The sequence below is a fragment of the Oscarella lobularis genome, chromosome 10, assembly GCF_947507565.1.
Source record: "Oscarella lobularis chromosome 10, ooOscLobu1.1, whole genome shotgun sequence".
NCBI lineage: Eukaryota > Metazoa > Porifera > Homoscleromorpha > Homosclerophorida > Oscarellidae > Oscarella > Oscarella lobularis.
In genome coordinates, this window is record NC_089184.1 from 2,616,522 (window position 1) to 2,637,556 (window position 21,035).

A 21,035-nucleotide genomic window follows, 5' to 3' on the forward strand; every position below is an offset into this window, starting at 1 on the left:
AAAGGAAAAAAAGAGCACGCTTCGGGATTCGAGCCCCTATCCTCCTGCGTGGGAGCCGCGGGGCACCCCCCCCCCCCCCCGCGCCCGTACGCGTGAGCTACCGCGTCACCTTCGGGACTGTACAGTTATCCTCGAAAAAACGCACTGCGCATGATCATTTTGGTGTCCGTAAGGATAACGGCCTTACGTATCCGTAAGTGCGATACTCTCGCCAGGGACTCTCGTTCGCGATCTGCTCGAAGGGCCTGGCTTTCGAGGCTACGTACGGCCGGCCGCTGGAAACGAATCCGGTCGCCGTTGGAGGGGAAGGACGGCAAAGGGATAAAGTGAAGACTCGGGTTCGCGCCACATCTTATCGGGCCCGGCTCCTTTGCACTTCTCAGACGTCTACTCGTTTTTTTCTCCCATCATTATGATCGATTTGATCTCTGATCCATGGGAAGCAAAAGCGCGTCCGCTTCTTCCTATTCTCGAGGAGAAAATGAAGGTCGACTACATTCTGACGCCTCTCTTCAGCCGCAAATTGATCACGAAGCATGAGTGGGACGAGCTTAGGTCGCTAAACGTTAACAAAGAGAAAGTAGGTAAATTGATCGTCGACATTCTGCCGAGCAAAGGTCAACGAACTTTCGCCGAATTCGTTGACATTCTGCGAAATACGGAAGGCCAGGAGTACCTTGCCGAGCTCATAACTCAAAGCAATGGAGAGGCAGACCTTCGGTGAGTTGGATAGTAACATTGCCGGAGTGAAGAAGGGTTCTGTGTATAAGATTGAATCTTGCTAACACAATTATCCCCTTAGATGTGACAAAGTTGTTAAAGACGATGAACTACGGAGAGACAGTGTTTTGGGTATCATGTCTTTTATTACGTAGGATTTTGTGTTTCTCTACTACGTGGGGTAGATGTTCCTCTCAGTCGACCTGCATATCAAGCAAAAAGTTCATACGTTGCTCGCACGTAAGTAGTACAGTACAGGTATATACAGTATAGCGTTTTCAGATCTATGACTTGGCTTTTTGCAGACACATTATACACACATACATATACATTTATATACGTTTTTATATATGTCTGTAGGTACGTACACTATATACGGTTATCTGTAGTATGAGTATAGACCCTTACTTCGTCTACGTGTAAGCGAAAATCCGCAGCGTATGTAGAGATCCTAGAAGTGTTGCAATAACACTAAAAGAATTCTGTTTTATTCGCGTAAAGATTATCTACGTGAAAAAAAATTGAATAAGGCGATGAGCATAACTTTCTTTTAGCAATAGAGCGTCTTGAACGATTGTTTCTATTTAGTTGTTTATCTTTTTGTAGCTCAAAGCAAATATCCTTTGACGAGAAAGATTGGGTTGTGCTTCTTGAGGACATTTCTGCTTACTGGTGCAGCGGTTGCGCTAACGGACGAATCGGTCTCTTTCCCCGTACTTCCTTATTTGGTATTTTGAAAGTTTTGCTTCGGTACTCGAATGCAAAGAAAAGGTTCCCTTTTTTAGGAATGGCGTCGACGAAGCGTATGGACAGAAGAAGAGTGTCGTCGTGTTCGTCCTTTCACAGCGCTGTTTCTGACTCTTGTGAGCTGCATGGTTTCTCAGTATATGCGCGTGGGTTCTTTCCCTACTACTTCATTTTAGGCATAAACGACCCGATTGAGCGTTGTGTAACGGATTCTATTCTATCTAGCAGTGGAGCTATTTTGAGCTTGAAGCAGTAAGGCCGACTGTGCTTAGACGGTAGTAATTTTGGAGAGCCCTAGTGCAGATTGTCGGAGGGGCTGCGATTGCAATTCCAAGCCTTCCTTCATCCCGGATGGGGGTTTGATACGAGCAAACAGGTCGTCAGCATTTCATTTTCAAGGAACTACTTCGCAAGTGATGACTCGTCGACTTCTAAGGCTCTGTTGCCCATGAAGGTTGAAGAAATTATGTAATAAAATCGAGGGGGTTCTGTGATTATTTTTTGCGATGCTTTGGCTTGTAGCGAGACAGCCTACGGTCGCTTGTTCATGATATCAAGCAGTATTTTGACCGTTCTTCCTGATCTTCCCGAGGCTTCTCTTATTGAGTACCATTATGTTGTGACTGACGATTACAAGCATGAATTCAAAACCGAGATGTTGGAGCTTCCACCAGAAGCCAAAAATTCTTCATGCAATCGTGCTTTGTCCCTATGTAGCAAACACGCTGAAAACGGTGAGCTGGGCGCGTTATTATTTAGATCTTATTTTTTGTATTAAAACAGGTTTGCTTATCCAACGTGATGGTGTTGTCGAACCGCCGACGCCGCAAAGTTGGAGCCATTGGTTCAAAGACTGTTTCTCCGCTGAAAGAACGATTGAAAAAAAATGCTTAGAGGCCATGGCTCCGAAGTGGTTTGATTGCAATGAGTCTGACATGCTCGCTTGGGAAGCTATTCGTATTCTTGATGATGTCGTCGAGAGTTTGATCTGCACTACAGTAAAAGTTTCTTCCTTTAGTGAAACATCGAATGTCAAGAAGAACATAAACGTCAAAAAGGTAGGAAGGACTAAGTTTCTTTCTTGTTGGTTTGCATGTGCGTGCTAGCTACTCTGCGCTGTTTTAAAGCCGAAAATATCTAAACTTCGAACTGTCGACGTTTCGGACGACGAGGCGGAAAAGTCGGCGGTGTATGCAACAGCCATTGCAGTTTTAGTAGAGAAGTACCTCTTGGCTGATCTGCTTGATGTTGCTGATTTTGAGACCCTAGCATCAGCTTTGATTCTACGCTTCGATGCGTCGACGCGCACTTGTCGATCGTTAGACAGAATAATTGAACAGTTTTCCCATAAGAAAAGGTACTTTTCCCAGTTACCGTTTTTTTTTGATGATTTTTTGCAGTGTGCCACTTGCTGCGGCTCGGTATATGTGCAATGAAATGTGCAAGAAAAAGTCTTGGAAATGGATATTTGCAATGCCTCTAGTTCATCTTTTGAGCGGATCAATAGAGCCGTTTGAGAAGCCTCCACTTCTTGATTGGGAGAGTCAGGAATGGTGGTGCTTGGAAGGGTTAGACAATCATTCCATTTTTATTGCACCGTGCGTATAGTATCCTATAGCTTCTAGTAATTCACGTTATCATAAACTTTTTTTCAGACCTTTGCAGAGTAGCATTTTTTCTCTGACTCAGTTGGACTCTCTTCTCTTGCGAAATGTCCTTTTTGCATTGAATTTGAAGGATCTCAGTAAGTGGAAAGAATATGCTTCGCATATTGAACTGGTCACGACCATTGTAAAAAAAATGCGTGATCAAAATCTTACTGTTGAGTGCTTGGAGGTGACTGAGGTCTGATTCATTTAGATAGATTTATTTCACATCTCTTAAGGGCTCCTAATGTAGGTGAACTTTCTCAAAGAGAACCTTGAACAACTGTATGCTACTACTAATTCAAGCGTTAATGAAAAGTTTGATTCTTATTTTCTTCAGCGGTTCTACGTTCACATTTATTTCCTTAGTATCATTGACTCGCATTTGGTTTTTGATGACGTAAAATGGCAGGCTACGGTCGTAGTTGAGCTCCTGCAGCGATTTTCGCACGCTGACAGCCTGTCGACTAATCTTTCGAGCCTCCTGCTTGTATTGGTGCATTTGTTATTTGCGTATATTAGAATCCTTGGCGAAGAAGCCACAGCAAACGTTGCGAGCATTAGCAGATTGACAACGGATTTAACGGATGAGGTCTGCAAAGTTATCTGTGGTTGGATAAGAAAATTCAAGTCTGGAGGCGAATCCTTAGATTCTATTCTGATGGTACGTTTATTTGCCTTCATTTTCTTTTGTTCACGCGTTTTTTAGTTTTGTGATGATTTTTTGAAGATCGAAGTTGTCGATTCCACTTTAAGTGAGCTTTTGGTGTCTGTTCTCTCTGCGGAAATAGACAGTCTGTTAGAGGTACTTTGATACCTTTTACGCGTTTTTCTGTCTATGCTTGGTACGTAGGAAAGGGGGAAGGAAGTTGTTATTGTTTTTTGCCAAATTGAAAGTTTGAATTGTCACTCAAAACTGAGAGAGTGCGTATCAAAGTTCACAGCAAGAGCCCTGGAGGGCGTCATTACCGTATGATTCTATCTAATCTTTCATCTTTTGACTTGTGTCTTATTTACCTCTGCAATAGAAAGACAAAAGCCTGCAAGCATTATTGGACACAGTTCTTAAAAAGTGTCCAGGGAATTCTCATGATGAGTTGTCGAATCGATTTTTGAAACTTCTTCTGAGTGAAAATGTTCCAGAAGAAAAGCAATCAAACGAGATTTGGCTGAGTAGCATTCTAACGTGGCCTCTGTGGAAGAGTTATTTTTTCGATAACGGTAAAGAAAAAAACGGAAAAGCGTCATCTAATAGTGAGAGCTTAGATTTCAGTGACGGTGATCGAGACATCCTCTTTTGCATCTCTAAGGCAAAGACAGTTGTTGCTGACGTTGTTCAGCTTCTGGAGGAGGACCGACTCTCCGTCACGCATTTTGATACGTCAAGTAAAAGAGATACTTTTCTGGAAGTATGTTGCCGGCTCGATGCTCAAACGCCAGGCAATTCTCTGCCTTTGAGGTACAAGGCAAGAGTTGCTCTCGAGAAAGCGTTCAAAGCTGAAAAACATATTCTGCGCAACTTTCTACGGCTCTGCGAAGAATTAGGGAACGGTAAAAACTTGATGCAAAGTCTATTGTTTCTGTCTCCTTGAATTCGTATCTTTAGTGTCCCTAAACGAGATTTCTGAGAAAATAGGGAATGCCGCCGCTGAGCCAGTGTTGTTTACGGGATTCCAGCATTTGCAGCCGTATATAGATCAGCTGAACGACCTTCACGGAAGCATTGTCTTTCAGGATCTATGGCACGAGCATACGTCCCAGCCGCTGGAACCCGTCGATTCATTAGAAAAGTTACTTCAGTCTGTCATTCGGCCTATATTTGCTTCTTGGCAGCGACTTTATTTGAGAATCAAACGCGGTACCGTGACCGCGTTCGACGTGCAAAGATACTTTGGAAAAGTTTTTCTCAGCAAAGAGAACCTTGAGAAGGAGCTAAAGATGATGCTGAAGTACATTGATTTCGAGTCAAGTCTAAGTGATTGGCTGAACGAACGAATAGAGCAAATCCTTTTGTTCGGCAGGAGACATTTTGTATGCAGCATTTCGAAACTCGTTAGGAAGATATGTGAGGCACTTGGTGCAGAAAGAATTACGCTTTGCCCACTCTTTACTTTTAATGAGGTATTTGCTCTCTCGCTTAATCGTTATGACTCAAAAAGGTTTTATTTTTCAGAAAGAGCCTATGACCCGTTTGCAAGATTATCCTCCGCTCCTGAAACAATTCCTAATTTCTCTGAACCCAGAACGAATTGCTGTCCTAAATCGGTTATCAAGCGAAAGCGAAAGCGAAAGTTTCTTGAAGAAGATAAAGGATGTGGACGTCGAGGGTAGGCTCTCCTCTTCTTATTATATAACTACTCCTCAACCCATGAACTTAGGTCAGACCGTGTTGCAGGATTTATGCCATATTTGGAGCGTAGTTTCAAAATATCAAGTATTGGTTGGTGATAACATTTAGTTCGGTCGCTGTGTTTATATCCGTAGCTGCGCATGCATTTGTATGGCTTTCTTCCCCCTCCCTCCTCCCTATCTCTTTCCCTCTTGTACCCCCTCCGTGCGTAGTTTTAGGGCGTCAAATCATTGCTAGCTATAAAAGGACAAAATTTTTTAGTTATCTCTGTCTCTGCGCTTAGCGCACTGGAATCGACTCTTTTGATTTGTCGAGAGTCGCTTTTGTCATGTAATAAGTAAACTTTTCGTTCCTCTCCCTCTAACCCATAACCTTCCCTCTTGTGTACCGACCGCCCACATACGTATAGTTAGCATGCACACAACTGAATTTTACTTTTCCACTGTCGCAGACCAATCTCGGCTTTGAAGCGCATCTCTGCGGTAACAGTAAATAATGAGCTAGAGTAGCAGCGTTTATGCAAAAAAGCTTTACGTTACGAATCACTACGTGTAAAATTGAGTCGTCTGTGCTAAATGGACGCGAAACCGCATCTGTGTTTCAAAATAGGGGAAATGCTCCAAAGTTGCAACGACTCACTGCAGTACCACTATCTTATACGATCAATCTAATGAGAGTGTATGCAATCATGATGGAGAATTGCTTCGTCCAAGTCCACGTCAATGCAAACGTGAGGAGTTTGAAAAAACAATAAGTTTTTTTCAAGGGCCTTATATTTCGTAGGAATCAAGTGTTCCATAGTAACTCCCATCAAAAACGGGTATTTCATCTTTACCAACGAAAGCAAATCTGAATATTATAATGAAGAAAAAGTCGAGTGGAAATGCTTTTAAGGCTACAATGATGCAGGTTTAGAATTACCTGTGGACCCCTTTGGAGACTTTAAACAATGGGTCTTATCCTTTAATGATTCTTATTTGTCCTGGAGGATTTCAGGCTATCGACCGCTTAAGACTTTGCCTCCGCGAGCAGGAAATATAACATGTTGGGCTTGCGGGTGGACATTGACATCATTTCCAACATGCAGACGTAGGCCGGGTATCTGCAGTTTAATAATATTTTGAATGGTTGTTCTTTTGCAGTTGTTCTATGTCCCGAAATTAATCGGAAAAACGGAAATGTTTTGGTTCGAAAACAATTCATTTTTGACTGCACTAAGTTTGAGGAAACAACGTCTTACGCGCATATCTCAGACAAGAGACGTGAATACCTGACGACTGTCAGCTTTTCTTGCAATAGAGGATTTACTCTTGTTGGTCACAGTGTTGCCACCTGTATGGCTAATAGAATCTGGAACGTCCCTCCTCCAAGATGTTCAGTCATTGTTTTCAAAGTTTACTATTATTTATTGGTTTAAGTTTAGGTTTGCCTGAAACTTATTTAACTAATTTGGTCAAGGATCAAATTGCAACGTTCAAGAACAAATTTTTGCTTCCCTTAGCAACGTATTCTCGCAATGCCCAGCCCTACAAGAATTTTCTTGGAAAACACGATCTCTCCGATGTGCTTGGCGTGCAGTCGGACGTTAAACTTGACCTCCTTTTCGCTTTGAATGTTTTCATGAAAAGTATTCTGGAAGACATTTATTAATAACACAATTATAAACTTCCCCGTCGAAGCTGAAAAGACCCGCGTGGCTGCCTTGCATGGTTCTCACAAACGAAACGATTTGGAAATTCTTCGGCTCACCCAATAAACATGAGCGTCTCGAAGGCAATTCCTCTGAAATTTCAGAAAACTGAGAAGAGTTCATAGAAAATATTAATATGATGTTTGAGGCGGGATTACACGGCGAGCCGAGAGATGCGAAGAGAGTGACTCTGATTGTTAGCGAGCGACTTCTTCTGGTCGCTAATAAACAACGCTCTTTTGCTGCACTACAGCGTCTCGAGCAATTGAACGTCAAATCATTTGTTATTTCGACGCGTGACTTAATTGCCGCACTGTATGGAACATTCGTCAGATCTCATCGAATTCAACACGACCGACGAGTTGTACACGTTTGTCAACTACACGAGTCCAAGTAAAAAATAATGTATTGTCTTCGGACTAGGGTTAAATTTTGCTTTTATGTACAGCTACAGTCGACGATCTTTGCGGCGTAGCTGGAACCCCGGGCCATCACTATTCCTTTCTCAACTTCTTGGTGGCAGAGCGTAGGGCCTGGCCCTGGCTCGCCCCCGTCCTTGGAAAAAAAGAGTACGTCTGCGACGGCGTGCTCGTTCACCATCGATGGGTAGTAACTGGTGGCGACTGTTTCAAAAAGGCGGCCGTCGGACGTATAATAGACGGTTATAGAATATGATTCCGAGTTGGACAATACAAACTGAAAGACGCTGACGCGACCGTCTGACGATACTCAAGTACGACGGAGTTAACGTTCTGACAAGAGGAGATCATCCACAGCCTGGAAGGAACAAGGGGCGCCCAACAAGGAAATTTAAGCCGTATACATTTGAAAAAAAACTTGTCTGTGATAAGGCTGGAGGAACCATTAACGTTGAGTCGCTTTCGAAAGCCTATCTGTTCGCCAAGGCCTTCGGAGTACAACACGATGATTAGCGATGATATGATTGGAGTCGGACAGATGGCGTTCCTTGTCGGGTATCAATACGTAAAAGATGGCAAAAAAGTCGTCTCAAACGTTCCTATAGAGTCAAGTGTTGTTATAGCTAGTTTGTCCGAGTGCAGGCAGAGGTGGCCTCGGAAAACTATTCTAGATTCGAATCTGTGTGTTCGAGGCATTGCTGGAGAATGGAGATATTTGCTATGGAGGGATGGGCACACCTCTTATGTGTCAAGACCCTGAGACGAACAGATGCGTTCTTTGCGATGTGGGCAGTTTTGGCTTTGAGGACAGCAAGGACGGATATGCCGTGTATACTACATGAGGAAGTACGAAGACATGATTCGCGACACCGTAAGGACGGAATCGACTCAGTATACGAAGTCTTACTTCTGATCCGAGACTGCGCAACTGTTTTTGACCGTGAGAGTAAATTAAGTTTACAGGGTTGGAAAAATAAACCTAAGACAGTGACTACTCTTTTCGCTAGTGGTAGTTTATTAAATTAACCGTTTTCTGTTGTAACATGTCTTCCAAACCCCGATTAACGTGCGCTATTAGGACAGAAAGCGTTTCTAGAAAAATGAAACCGCTACGCGTTTTCGGAATTCATTGTCAAGATAAAGCGCAAGACAAAGCAAATGTTCTTTTGCTTATTATAGGATGTCAACGTGTTTGTATGTCGCTGACGTCATTGCCCAAAGCAAAACCCGTAGAGTCCCGTATCAATAGTCAGACAACATCAAATCCCGGACCGCTTCACGCGTTCCTTGCTTGACAGGGCCAACCGCGCGTCAGTTATTTTGGAAGCTTAGGTGATTAACATCTCTTGCACCAACCAGTGGCGGAGCGATCAAGTCGCACATAAGAGCAAGAGAAGTTTGTTTGTTTTTTTCGGGTAATCTAATCTCGGACGGACATCATCATATCCGGACAACGCGATTTTCTCATCAACCGTACACTTTGGGAACAAAGACCGCATATCAATCGAAAGCTCTATCGTTCTTCTATCTAATACCGTTTAGAGTACGCCGATCCGACCTGCGGTTGCTGAGAAAATCGAGTTTGAAAAGAGGCACTTCTGTATCAAAAGTCGGACACCCTTTTTTCTTCTAAACCGGATTCTCTTCGACAAGCGCATGTAAGTGGAATTATATGAAGATACTAACGGCCGTATTAAAATAAAACAAGCAAAAGGTGCTAAAATTATAGACTTTTTCACGGAAATCGTACTTGCAACCGTCGTTACTGAGCTTCTAACTCACTTTCGTAGATCGCATAGCATCGATTAAGGCTCTTCGCAGTTTTAAACAAGGATTTCTGGTCGCTGGGACACATTTTAGCGGGCTTTCTCATTTTCCAAAATTGAAATTGGAAATTGAAAAAAACCGCTAAAAATGGCACAAGCAAGCAGAAAATATTGTTAAGGCTCTTCGCAGTTTTTAACAAGGATTTTTGGTCGCTTAGACACATTTTAGCGGGATTTCTCATTTTCAAAAATTGAAATTGAAAATTAAAGAAAACGCTAAAAATGGCACAAGCAAGCAGAAAATATTGTTAAGAACACCCGCAGAGCTCGGATTGGTGTCTCGCGATGGAAGAAACTAAGTTGTTTAGTCGAACGAGAGTACTTTTGCTCAATTTTTGCACAAAAACTACTCTAATGAGGCTACTTTTGCGTGTTTCTTCTTACTTTAAACGTTGGTTTTCTCAACGTGTTTGGCATATATGCGCTTGTCGTGTCTACGCCAAATGCACGTTTGCATCAAGTCTTGCTTGTCGTTTTGCCGTTGGTTTCGGATTTGCGGCTGCTGTTTTGTACGAGCTTCTGATTCCCATACTTTTCTATATCAAGGAGTATAAGCCGTCGGTGGAGAAGTTCTACGTTGTTTTTGACTTACATATAGCCGCCGGTTTTTTCAGTTGCGGAACATTTCTAGCAGCCGACTTCGGAGTCAGCGTCGAGGAAAAAAGTGCAAAGATCGCAGTCTGCGCTGTGGCTTTTCTGGGATTCATTTTGTTGGTATGTTAGCCAAGATAGTTTAGACCAATGTTCCAAATATATCTTGCATTTAGAGTGCTTCTTCTGCCGTGAAATTGTAAAATGTAAGTATCATATCGAAAAGAGTCATGCGTTTACGCTCAAATCTTCGATCCCATGCAGATCGCAGAAGAAACGCATCGGGCAGCAAGCACTGCGCTTCTGGCTGTCTCTGATGCCGCAAACGTGCCAGCGCCGTTCTTGTGCAAGAGGAGGAAGAAAACGAAACATTGGTGAATGAAGACGATGAGAGAATCATTCCGAGACGAGCTACGTACTGCGGTTCTGAGTACGTTTTACTCAATCCCGAAGGCCCTGAGTACAAAGCTATAGAAAAACAGCTCCGGCCTCGTCAGATCATCGAAATAGAAAAAAATCATATGCACCGAAGTGCGTGTTAAATTTGATGAGGAAAGAGAGAGACTTAGAGTGAGAAGGCGAAGAGAACTAGAGCAAGGCATAGCCAAAGAGTGTCTACAGCTATTCCACGGAACGGCTCAGGCTGCTCAATCCATAGTTGAGCAAGGGTTCAAGAAAGAACTTGCAGGAAAAACGCGGTTCTCTCTATGGGAAAGGGGTGTACTTTGCCGTCAAGGTTGAGATGGCTTTGGGTTACGCAGACATCAATCTAGGCATAGGAAACCAAATGTTGCTAATATGTGACGTTCTCATAGGGATGTTTACCAAAGGAGTCAAAGACAGCGTTGTGCCCCCCTATTCCAAGCTACTCGCATCTCCTTGGCTCCGATGAGTACCTCTATGACTCTATACAGTTAACAATGATACTAATCCATGCCTATACGTTTCTTGCTACAAAGGAAACCACTACGCGTTTCCGAAGTTCATTGTTACTGTCAAAGCGCCAGACAACGCAATTAATTGGCTGTGTTTTTAGAGGATCGCCACGTGTTTGTATCATTGCCGAACCTTTCCTGTGAAACCCGTTTGTCCACACTATGAAAATTGTCTTGCTCTCGTTCGCTCTCGCATTTTTGGCTAGCGCTTCGGCTCTTTTGAGTCGAGTTCAGTGTAAGCCTGAAGACGACGACAGGTATCGGATTCACTGGACCATAGACAACGCGAAACGTCCGCATCGAAATGAAAACGACTCGGACAGGACAGCTCGGTTTGGTAAGCTTCGAAGGGGTCTTTAACTCTTTTCAGACACATTTTTATGCGCAGGATGCCTGTTAGAGTGGAATGGACGTCGTAGCGGACGGTTTTTTAAAGGCAACGGTTGAATCCCACGCAAGATCGATGGAGCCGACGCATGATGTCATCCGTTCCCTGGTAAGCAATCCGGCGTCGATCGCTTCTGCGATTACTCTTATACGGTTCCAATCGAGTGTTTCTGTCGGCGACTGTACGTGGTTTTGTTCCGGGGCCCCTATGTAGGACCCACGGTCGTCATGCATCGCTCTTAATCTTCTACTTTGACGTCAAGCGTCTTAACGCAATTGGAATGCGCATGACTGTGTCTCACTAGATGCGTTTACTTTTAGGTTTGTGTCAACTTCGGCTATGAATGAAGAATCAATGGATCGCGCAAGGTTTGTCTCCTTCCTGTAAGGGCCCCCCGATGGTGTAGGCATTCATTTAGGGGGCGTGCCTCTCTGCATCGCGCATAGAGATTGATTGCATGCTGTGCCACTGGCCACGTTTTGGGCATAGACTGATTTCCAACCAAATCTAAAGACAAGGACTCGATTTCTGACAGACTAATCGAGGGCGGGTTGGGGCTCATGCGAAGGCTTAGTGGCATAGCATGCATGAAACTCCCATGTTATGTATGACGCAGAGGGTGTAGACGGGACAGCATCTGGTTTTAGAGCAGATAAACGTGTCTGCACTCGTTGCATAACTACGATAGTACGCACTGGTCCTTCTCTTGCATTAGGGTTTAGTCGGCGGCTGCTAGTAGGTAGGGCGGTACAGAGATTAGTAGGTTGTTGCTCCTTTCCCTCGGACGTTAGCTAGCAGCCGCCACGTGCTTTAGACCATTACGCATGGATTATACGTAATGGATTTTCAGGTAATTTAGGTTCATTAGACAATAGAACGTGTTCTAAACAATGGGCTTAATTGTGTCGTTTCGTACACATGCATTGTTATACGGAGTCAACGGACTGTAATTCTTGAGTTTTCTTGATTCGAAAGTGCTTCTAGAAAGGCAGAGAGGTGGCACTTTCACGCAGGAGTCGTTTGGAGGCGTCCGTGAAAACCATTTCTCCAGCTAATCGATGCTTGACGTTCAAGAGAGCTCTGCATAGGAGTCTCGCCGTTGCAGCGGTTCCGTTGTTACGTATTCATAGTTTGAGCATGTTGTGGGGATGTTCTTGGGGTTCGCGCTTATTAGCCGCTTCTACTATTTTCACATCCACCTTCAGTTCACGAGCCAAGTCTTTCCCATCGCCAGGGAAATATTTAGCCACCTTTTTTAGCTCCTCGTCTGTCACCAAGCGATCCAAGTCACTTGCAGTGTGAGAGCCGAGGCTTTTCTTGGGGTCCAGGCTTCCTTGTAGGTATGAGAGCTCAGGCTGTAGATGAGAACACTTTGCGTCATTATCTCTCTTAAGTTTTTTATTTACGTTCTTAGCTTTGAAAGTAGCAACAAGTTCAATAGGTTTCTCCCACTGAAGAGTGAACGTAACGGTTAGTCTATCGCGAACGTCAAGACTTTGATCAGAAAGGCTAAATTCAAAGTAGTAGTGTTGATGAGAATAATCGCCTTTCAAAATTGCTCGCAGTTCACGAAAGTCGACTTCGTACCGCCCGTTAATACTCCATGCAGCCGCTGACCGGGGTTGTTTAATGATTGCCACAATAGGCAACACCGAGGGACTCTTGTCTTTTGAAAAGCGGCACTTGCAAAGGTTCAACTCTTGTTTTTCTATCATTTTAAATGCGTGAGGAGGAGTTGTTTCGCACTCTTTTTTAATAACTTTGGCTTCCTTTTCTTCGCTCGCTTTGCAAATGCACGAAGCCTTGTCGAAATTGAGACGGGCGCAGATCTGTAGGTGCGAACTTCATTTCGATAACTTAATACATCAGCCGTTATTTTATTCGCAAAACCATCAGTAACTGGTTGTTCTGATTATTATCTGGTCGGCGACTAGAGTAGGGTATCCAAATCGAAAAGAGACTAATTGATTAAGAGCAGTGAAAACGCACAGTGGTCTGAACACTTTTTTCAGTTCAGTTCGCTTTGATAGAGCAACGTAACTTTAATGTCGTGATTCTTTTCGGTTTACAAGAACGAATATTGCGCGTACGTGAACTCGAGCACCGTCGTCGCGTCGTCTTTGTTTGCCGCTGTCAGTTCGAAATTATGCTTTGAATCGAGCGGTGGAAGAAAGCGGCCCAATGAATGCCTATCCTATAAATAAACGAGCTTTGTGTACACTAAGATGCGTGGGCGTGTCTTCGTGGCGTGAAGAAATCCTTTTCCGTTTTTGACCCAACTGGCGACGATATCCGAGTTTGGCATCTCGACAGTCCGAAGCCGATCCATTCCGGTGTTTTCGCTTTGATTCTGACGTTCACGACGCCATTCGCGTTATCGATCGTCCAGTGACGCCAAACGTGTCGTCGTTGTTCAGGCCAACGCGGAGCTTGTATTCTCAACTCAAGAGGGCAGAAGCGTTTGCCGAAAACACGAGACCAAAGAGCAAAAAGATTTTCATAACACATGTACAGTAGAAGAGACATAGAACACGAGCAATCGGAACGTCATACAAAACAGGTTTCAGGTAACCTTGCACACAGTAATGACATACGCTGACGAAGAGGATCTCTCAGGGTCTTCATTTATCAAGGATTCGTTTTCTTCGTCTCGGCAACAGGAACACCTACAATTGCTGCAGCAGCTCTTTCTGCAGTCTGTATAACAAATTATAAAGACAAATGCATAACTTCTTTGAAGTCCAGTGCATCTACTTACATTTTACGATGTCTACCAGAGATGAGATAATCTATTAATAATAACGTGATAACTACGGAATATACTTTAGTAAGCAAAGTGCCGTACCAATGAAATGAATCCTAGAAAAGCTATAGCACAGACGGCATATTTAGCACTTCGCTCGTGGTTAACAAAATCGTCGGAAGCAAAAAGTAGAAAAGCTCCGGACGAAAAGAAGACAGCTGCCATGGGTAAATCAACAAGAATTAAAAACTTCTCTGTGACAAAAAGCGATATGGCAATAAGAATCTCGTAGACAACTGCAGCCGAAAAGCCGCCTCCAATGACAAAACGGCAAGCAAAATTCGACGCAAAACCGCATGTAACGTTGGTTGAATTATTGATGACTTTAGTGTGGGTGTATCCCTTTGAAATAGTGACAATTGTCACTACCAATCCGGAGGCCTGGTAAAAGAAAGATAAACTGTAGCACACATATTTAAATTAATATAATAAACCATGCAGCGTGGCTTAAAAACTTACCATTGCAAAAGAATAAGGAATCACTTTTCCAATTGCTTTAATGTTAAAAGGAATTGCGTTTGCCGTGTGGAGAATGACTAAGAACATCTAGAGGACGGGTTGTTGCAGAATAGCATAAATGTAAATCGCTTGCTAACCCAGAGAAGCAGAGACCCGACTGCAGAAGATAAAGCTTCAATGACACTTTTATACATCTCATCAAACTCACTAATCGTGTCATCGCCAAATCTAAAGTTAATATCTAAGAATGTCCAGTCTTTCAATACTCCAGCAGCTAGTACAAGCCACATTAAAGCTACTATTGACCCAAGAAAGGTAAGGATCAACGATTCCGTACCAAAACCGCTAGATAGGCTGCCATCTTTATACTTCACATACAGCATGAAAGCCACTATTACGACCAAAACAATTGATGACCAACTGACGACGGTGCGAAACTGGCAAATCCATTCACTGTTGAAAAGACAGTCTTCATAAGCAAACTTATTGGCGTCACCCACAGAAAACAACATCAAAAGGACTAAAGCCTGCGAAGCCAAGTTTTCAAATAGACTAAAGGAGTTAGAAGACCGTTAGCCGCTTACCAAAGAATACATCAAGGTGAAAACACTTAGTCCTGCCACGCAACTCATCGTTTCCTTTTCTGATCGACGGCTGCAAAGTTATGAAAAACACGCTAAAATGATATCAAATCAGAAAAGAGACTAGGAAAAAATACGCCAAAAGCTCTACAAAATCGGATAAGAAGTATGCGCACTGGGTCCTTCTGACTCCTTTGGCATGCAATACTGAAGGCGTCTAACTAATTAGCGGTATGTATCCTTTGGCCAATCTCAGGGCGTTTCAGTTAGAACAGCGCAGCGTACACTGGCTTACAGAGAATGAAAGCCACGCGAACAACGAAGAAGCCTGTCGGTGATCTGAAAGTGGGTGAAAAAGGCGACCGAACCCTGTGTTTATCTCTGGTGCTACGTAACGGATCAAGGGACTCACACGCACGTGATACTTCCTATGTCTCGTGACCATTAGCGGTGAAACTGCGTTTCGGGCAGTCCGATTACAGGTTTGCTGCACCAACTGACAACTCGAAACAAAAAATTCAGTAATCTCTCTATAAAGAGAAAAAAAGTCTCATTAAAAGAATTACATCTGGCAAACCTATATTTTAATAAACCCAACTTACCTCACACATCCATTAACATGGTCTAACCAATGGCCGTGCACTGTGGTTTGAGGAAGCAAGAAAGCGCAGCTACACGTCGGTCGCTGACCTAACGCGCCTAGTATGCATGCATGACGAGGCACAAATGCAAACATTTTGATAACGATGATCATGCCGGTGTATTGCTTACTACTGGTCTTTCCCACGCGCATGAACGAGTCGCAAAGCCAATTATATATTCCTATTTTTCAAAATGAAAGCGAGAGCTTCGTGTTGAAATGCCATTGCTCTACACTGGCAAGCCTACCCCCTTCCCTCTCTTCCTATTCTCTCCTATAGGGTGCTTGCGGCGCCTTTTAATAGTAGACTATGTATACTACAGATGCGGGAGCAGAAGCATTAGAAAAACAAGAAATTCATTCCGTTTGCGCGCAGCAGAAAGCCAACATTTTATGTGCACGTCTACACAACAAAATGTGACAATGGAGAGAAACTTTGGAGTACGGTGCGGGAAAACCATCATTAAACGGTCATGTGATGAACGAACTGCTCCGTGGTAGTATTTTTACCTAGCACGACAATGTAGACGTCTTTCACGACTCTGCCAGTGCTATCAAGTTAGAGAAGAACAGCACAGTCGGACTGTATCGAGAAATGTAGCAGGACCTTAATTTTGACTTGACTTCAACAAAAGAGAGTACAACAGCTAGTATATCCAAAAGGTCTACATGCATGATCGTTGCAGAGAAAATCTAGTCAAAGGGAAGCACCAAGCCGTTTTCGGTGTACAAGAAAGTCAGATGGACTACTACTTCTCTTTCTCTCTATGACCAGCCTCACTAAGTTAAGTCATAAGTCTCTCGTGATTAGTTTTGACTTATAAATATGATACCGGGTACGTAGCAGGGAAGCCCGTTCATTACGCCAACCAATTTCCCTCCTGGCGTCAGGAACACAACAGGAGATCTAGCCCCATTTTTAATTAAACTATAAGAGCATCATAAAAACGGTGTAGCCTTTTTTACTTTTATTGGCTTATGACATCACTGGTGCTGTTTTACAGGAGAAGACCCGGATAACGTTCTTATTCCGTTGAGCCCTTGTCGGCGAAGCTGACTCACCGGGATCACCAACAGGCAGTTTCTGCAGCGAATTTGGTGCGCTTCGTCTAATTGGCGAGAGATCGTTTCTAGAACGATCTTCTCGAAACAAGCGTTTCTTAATTTAGAGCTACTATGGCAGATCTGTTTGTCTTGGATGCATCTACGAATAAGTAAGCCGTAACGATAGAAGTATTTGCAACCCCCAAAGGGAAAACCATTCATTTGGGGGTCCCCTAAAGTGTGCAGCCCGGGGGATCCTCCCATATGTTCTGAGCCTTTAATCGTTCTTTTTTACTTGCCATTTGGCTAGTATATATTCTGAACAGCAACAGACTTTACAGATATGCATTCAGTATAATTGTTTAGCTTTTATAGCTTTAGCTGTTATTATACCTCTTACACAAAATGTAGTTTAAAATAATAGGAATATTCTAGGTCGATTGCTGCGGCGAAACTCTGCAAAAGAGTATTGAAGCAGTTGAAGGGAAAAAATTCAGTCAATTTTTTTGGTGAAGTGTACTTTGCCTCAGCGTTTCCTTGCAGTTGTGAAGGTGCAGTTTGTTATAGATGCCGGACGGTGTTAATCTTCGGAAGATTATCGAAGGCGGAGAATTCGCTGAAAGCACCAACTGCTATTTCTTGAAGGAATTTTATAATTTTATTTTTTACTGCATGAATGTATTTGGAGGGGATGAGGGGGTATGCGCGCGTCGAGTCTAGCTTAGCCGCGACGAAACGAAATGTGTCAAACATCATTTCAATTTTGTTTAAATAAACCCGGAAATAACCCGGAAGTCGTGCAAGAATAAAAAATAACGTCCTCCCGGCGTCTTTAGGCTGGGGGGCAATTCACCCACGCCCCTTGTTTGAGCGAAGCCCGGAGCCTCGGTCCACCCACGAAGCACGTGGTGCGGCCTCTTTATCCTCGATTGGCCTCGGAGATAGCCTTGGGAGTGAGGCGTCCTCGGATGTGAGTCCGCCACCCGTGTTATCCAAGGGGACCGCTATTGTGACCCACCGCGTCTCGCCATAGTGGGAAAGCCAACTCTTTCGGCCCCTGCTGTAGAGGTAAGGCCTCTTTCACCTCGTTGGCCTCGGAGGGTCTTGGGAGCAGATGAGAGTCCAGAAAAAGAACACCCCAAAGAACACCCCAAAGATTTCGAGAAATTTGTTTACGGCATCGAGACAAGCTTGAGTTTCAAGCCCAGGTTTCGAATAAAAAGACCTAAATTTGAAAGGAATAAGTTACGGAAGGAAGGGAAGCAGTTAATTTTGCCTTGAATGATCTGCACTCGCCATTACGGTGCTTTTGTTTTCGACTCTCTGTCACGAAGTACAAAAGAGACAGGATATGTCAATGATATAAAAGTGGCTATTCTGAATACTTTTAAAAAATAAAACGGCACGAGATACGTGAAGAAAATCTTTAAAATTTCTACCAAACGAGCCCATTAAAACACGTGATGCCTTTGAACATTGTCAAATTTAAAGGAAATGAAACAGAAGAACACCCTTCATTAAGAGCCTCCCCAACAAAATTCAATCATTTATACCATTGTCTGAATCGTCGATGCGCTTCATGTACGAAGAGAACATTCTATCGATGGCTCAGGCTTCAAAAGTCGAGTGTCCTCAGCACAGAGTAAGCAACTACACTGCACTGTTGAAAAAATGCTTTGCACGTTTCCATGACAATTTCTGTGTCCAATTCAATGATCATGTGGAGCAACCTTGACGAGACCGGTACAACGCCTTTATCAGCACACGCAGTCTAGAATGAATACATAGCTAACGTCTAAGAACACAGCCAACTACTGCAAGACCAAATGCACCTATGAAAGTGGCAGTCATCGCTGAATAACGACTGGGTGACCGGAGGGATGTCAGACGATTGCCATGATGACCGAGGTATGGAATGCAATACCTAACTTTATAGAAATTCGTTAATACTTACCACCAACGGTTGTAACGAGAGAGAAAATTCATTGATTGCGACCGTAAGAGAAGAAATGCAGCCGGCATTGCCATCCAGTTTTGACGCAATCACAAGGACCTTTGAAATATCACCAGGAGTCATGCTGTCCACATTTACTAAAGCTATCACTCGAGGTAATATGTTAAAAAATTATTTTCACCTCGACTCCTCCCGTCCGTCTGTTCGTATATCTTCCTCGACAATGTGCCTTAATTAACGTTTATATTAAATGTGTATTAATTGACGTCACGTCCAGCTGTCGTCTGCCTACAAGAACGAAGATTAGGCGTGATATCGAGCACCGTCGTCGCGTCGTCTTCGTTTGCCGCTATCACTTCGATATTCTGCTTCGAATCGCGAATAAACCAGGTGACATGCGTGGGCGTGTCTCTGCGATCAGAAAACCTTTTCTGTCTAATTCTTTGACCCAACCGGAGGTGATGCCCGAGTTCGGCGTTCTTTTCTCAGGCGACAATCTGAAACCGATCCATCCTGTCATTTTCGCTTCGATGCCGACGTTCATGGTTGTCTTCGCGCTGTCTATGGTCCAGTGAAGCCGAAACGTTTCAGGCTGACGCTAAACGTGCACTTTCGACTCAAGAATGCCGAAGCGCTCGCCAAAAACACCAGAGCGAAGAGCAAGAAGAGGTTCTTTGTGCATTACACTGTACATAGAGTCCCGTATCTATTGTCGGACAAATCCCGGACAGCTTCACGCGTTCCCTGCTTGACAGGGCCAACCGCGCGTCAGTTATTTTGGAAGCTTAGGTGATTAGCATCTCTTGCACACAGCAGTGGCGGAGCGATCAAGTTGCACATGAGAGCAAGAGAGGTTTTTTTTTTTTTTTTTCGGGTAATCTAATCTCGGACGGACATCATCATATCCGGACAACGCGATTTTCTCGTCAACCGTACACTTTGAGAACAAAAGCCGCATATCGATCGAAGCTCTATCGTTCCTCTATCTAATGCCGTTTAGAGTACGCTGATCCGTGACCTGCGATTGCTGAGAAAATCGAGTTTGAAAAGAGGCACTTCTGTATCAAAAGTCGGAGGCTGAATCTTTGAGAAAATCATTAGAAGTGTTGCCTTTAGAGACTGTGAGAAGCGACATCGTTACACCTGATGCCTGTAAAAAAATGTGCGACTGTATGTATAGTTATCGAGGGTTGTTTGATATAACCTTACCATAGCAAAACCCTGAGCAACTGCTTTTGGAATCGCTTTAGATTTGATAGGAATTCGCTTTGCTATTTTAGCAATAACAAAGAATATCTGAGAAAACAAATATGCCATGTATAGTCTATAGACATAGAGAAACATTCAAGGTCAATTACCCAAAGCATCAGAGAACACTCTGCGCAAGCAATGGCTTGGGAAATATTTTCATACAGAATGCCAAAATTTACCCTTTTTGTCGTCGTCGAAATTAATGGCTTGTGATGTCCGCCTGTGCACAAATCCGGCGGCTGATACTAGCCACATTATATAGAGAGGATATCACACCAAGAACGACTATATAGAAACCAGGATCCCCTCGTAATACTGTTGGAAGTGTCGCACAGGTTGCTCGCGTGCCACTGCTTTCCCATCACCAAAAGAGCCATCACAACAAAACCTATTGACGCCCAAGAGACGGCGACACGAAAACAAAAAAGCCATTCGCTGTAAAAGAGGCAGCTTCTGGCAACTTCATCATTTGCTGCACCAACAGAAACAAGCATCAAGATCGCCAAGACCTAAGCCAAAGTACGTAAGTATCCAACAAAGATGCCCCACAACGCTTACGAGAACGATCGCAATGGTAGCAATAGTTGCAAAAAACAATCAAACGTGCAGCAAAATATTCATTATTGTGATCCTGAAAGTAAGAGTTTCAATTTACGTAGGTTCAAAAATAATAGTGTTCAAGCAATAGATTAGATAATAGTTCTACAGCGCCTGCATCAAACATGCTGCCGCGCGGGCTGTATGGCATGCGTAGGTACACGCGAATATTTGCGCGAGCTTATTGCCGTCAAGCCGCAAGGTGAAAGCGTGCACATTGGTTACTTTTGTAACATACGGAAAGTACACGCTTTTTTGCAGATATTGAAAGTGCGTCATTGCACAAACGCGCCTTGCCGAGATTTCTATCTAAAAACGCTGCTGCGACAGCTGATACTTGCCTTCACAAGCAAGACTGTAAGTAATGTCGGCGTTCCATGTAATACAAGTATCT

The 21,035-nt window shown here is 43.6% G+C and overlaps 2 protein-coding genes and 5 long non-coding RNA genes across 10 annotated transcripts; 3 read left to right on the forward strand and 4 right to left on the reverse strand.

The window, feature by feature from the left end:
• Positions 1-180: 180 nt before the first annotated feature.
• Positions 181-6,386, forward strand: LOC136191834 (uncharacterized). Of its 2 annotated transcripts, none has more exons than XM_065980245.1 (22): positions 181-720; positions 803-852; positions 906-960; positions 1,327-1,448; positions 1,506-1,595; positions 1,644-1,719; positions 1,771-1,935; positions 1,990-2,201; positions 2,251-2,525; positions 2,574-2,824; positions 2,868-3,065; positions 3,123-3,312; positions 3,367-3,431; positions 3,483-3,777; positions 3,823-3,918; positions 3,967-4,083; positions 4,142-4,334; positions 4,380-4,664; positions 4,720-5,234; positions 5,287-5,440; positions 5,492-6,193; positions 6,247-6,386. In XM_065980245.1, the coding sequence occupies exons 1-21, from the start codon at positions 413-415 to the stop codon at positions 5,569-5,571; spliced, it is 3,792 nt and encodes a 1,263-aa protein (XP_065836317.1). In that variant the 5' UTR covers positions 181-412; the 3' UTR covers positions 5,572-6,193; positions 6,247-6,386. The 2 variants fall into 2 exon arrangements, with proteins under 2 accessions (XP_065836317.1, XP_065836319.1); XM_065980247.1 differs by having other exon boundaries at positions 1,506-1,583.
• On the forward strand, positions 6,155-8,618 carry LOC136192264 (uncharacterized). The gene is made up of 9 exons (XM_065980798.1): positions 6,155-6,200; positions 6,247-6,306; positions 6,358-6,552; positions 6,606-6,874; positions 7,143-7,236; positions 7,487-7,546; positions 7,602-7,669; positions 8,005-8,067; positions 8,244-8,618. Exons 1-9 carry the CDS (start codon positions 6,155-6,157, stop codon positions 8,412-8,414), a joined length of 1,026 nt encoding a protein of 341 aa, XP_065836870.1. The 3' UTR covers positions 8,415-8,618.
• A 1,356-nt stretch (positions 8,619-9,974) lies between these two features.
• On the forward strand, positions 9,975-11,096 carry LOC136191938 (uncharacterized). The gene is made up of 3 exons (XR_010671038.1): positions 9,975-10,112; positions 10,166-10,195; positions 10,254-11,096. It is a non-coding gene; the product is annotated as an uncharacterized lncRNA (long non-coding RNA).
• Positions 11,097-13,887: 2,791 nt separating this feature from the next.
• On the reverse strand, positions 13,888-14,257 carry LOC136192339 (uncharacterized). Its single transcript, XR_010671128.1, has 3 exons — positions 14,158-14,257; positions 14,071-14,101; positions 13,888-14,009 (listed from the first exon to the last, which is right to left on the reverse strand). It is a non-coding gene; the product is annotated as an uncharacterized lncRNA (long non-coding RNA).
• Positions 14,258-17,582: 3,325 nt separating this feature from the next.
• Positions 17,583-18,156, reverse strand: LOC136191776 (uncharacterized). Its single transcript, XR_010670949.1, has 2 exons — positions 18,116-18,156; positions 17,583-18,064 (listed from the first exon to the last, which is right to left on the reverse strand). It is a non-coding gene; the product is annotated as an uncharacterized lncRNA (long non-coding RNA).
• A 32-nt stretch (positions 18,157-18,188) lies between these two features.
• On the reverse strand, positions 18,189-19,452 carry LOC136191775 (uncharacterized). 3 transcript variants are annotated; one of them, XR_010670946.1, is made up of 5 exons: positions 19,220-19,452; positions 19,086-19,158; positions 18,975-19,022; positions 18,672-18,917; positions 18,189-18,610 (listed from the first exon to the last, which is right to left on the reverse strand). It is a non-coding gene; the product is annotated as an uncharacterized lncRNA (long non-coding RNA). The 3 variants fall into 3 exon arrangements; XR_010670947.1 differs by having other exon boundaries at positions 18,672-18,930; XR_010670948.1 differs by having other exon boundaries at positions 19,086-19,161.
• A 221-nt stretch (positions 19,453-19,673) lies between these two features.
• On the reverse strand, positions 19,674-20,547 carry LOC136191970 (uncharacterized). Its single transcript, XR_010671070.1, has 3 exons — positions 20,152-20,547; positions 20,003-20,089; positions 19,674-19,943 (listed from the first exon to the last, which is right to left on the reverse strand). It is a non-coding gene; the product is annotated as an uncharacterized lncRNA (long non-coding RNA).
• Positions 20,548-21,035: the final 488 nt, after the last annotated feature.

Coding starts and splice junctions, on each gene's coding strand:
- LOC136191834 (XM_065980245.1), top strand. CDS start 413: ATGATCGATTTGATCTCTGATCCATGGGAAGCAAAAGCGCGTCCGCTT. Junction 2,825..2,867: donor CAGTTTTCCCATAAGAAAAG/GTACTTTTCCCA, acceptor GATTTTTTGCAG/TGTGCCACTTGCTGCGGCTC. Junction 3,432..3,482: donor AATTCAAGCGTTAATGAAAA/GTTTGATTCTTA, acceptor TTATTTCCTTAG/TATCATTGACTCGCATTTGG.
- LOC136192264 (XM_065980798.1), top strand. CDS start 6,155: ATGGAGAATTGCTTCGTCCAAGTCCACGTCAATGCAAACGTGAGGA. Junction 6,875..7,142: donor AAGTTTACTATTATTTATTG/GTTTAAGTTTAG, acceptor TCCCCGTCGAAG/CTGAAAAGACCCGCGTGGCT. Junction 7,670..8,004: donor ATTCCTTTCTCAACTTCTTG/GTGGCAGAGCGT, acceptor GTCTGTGATAAG/GCTGGAGGAACCATTAACGT.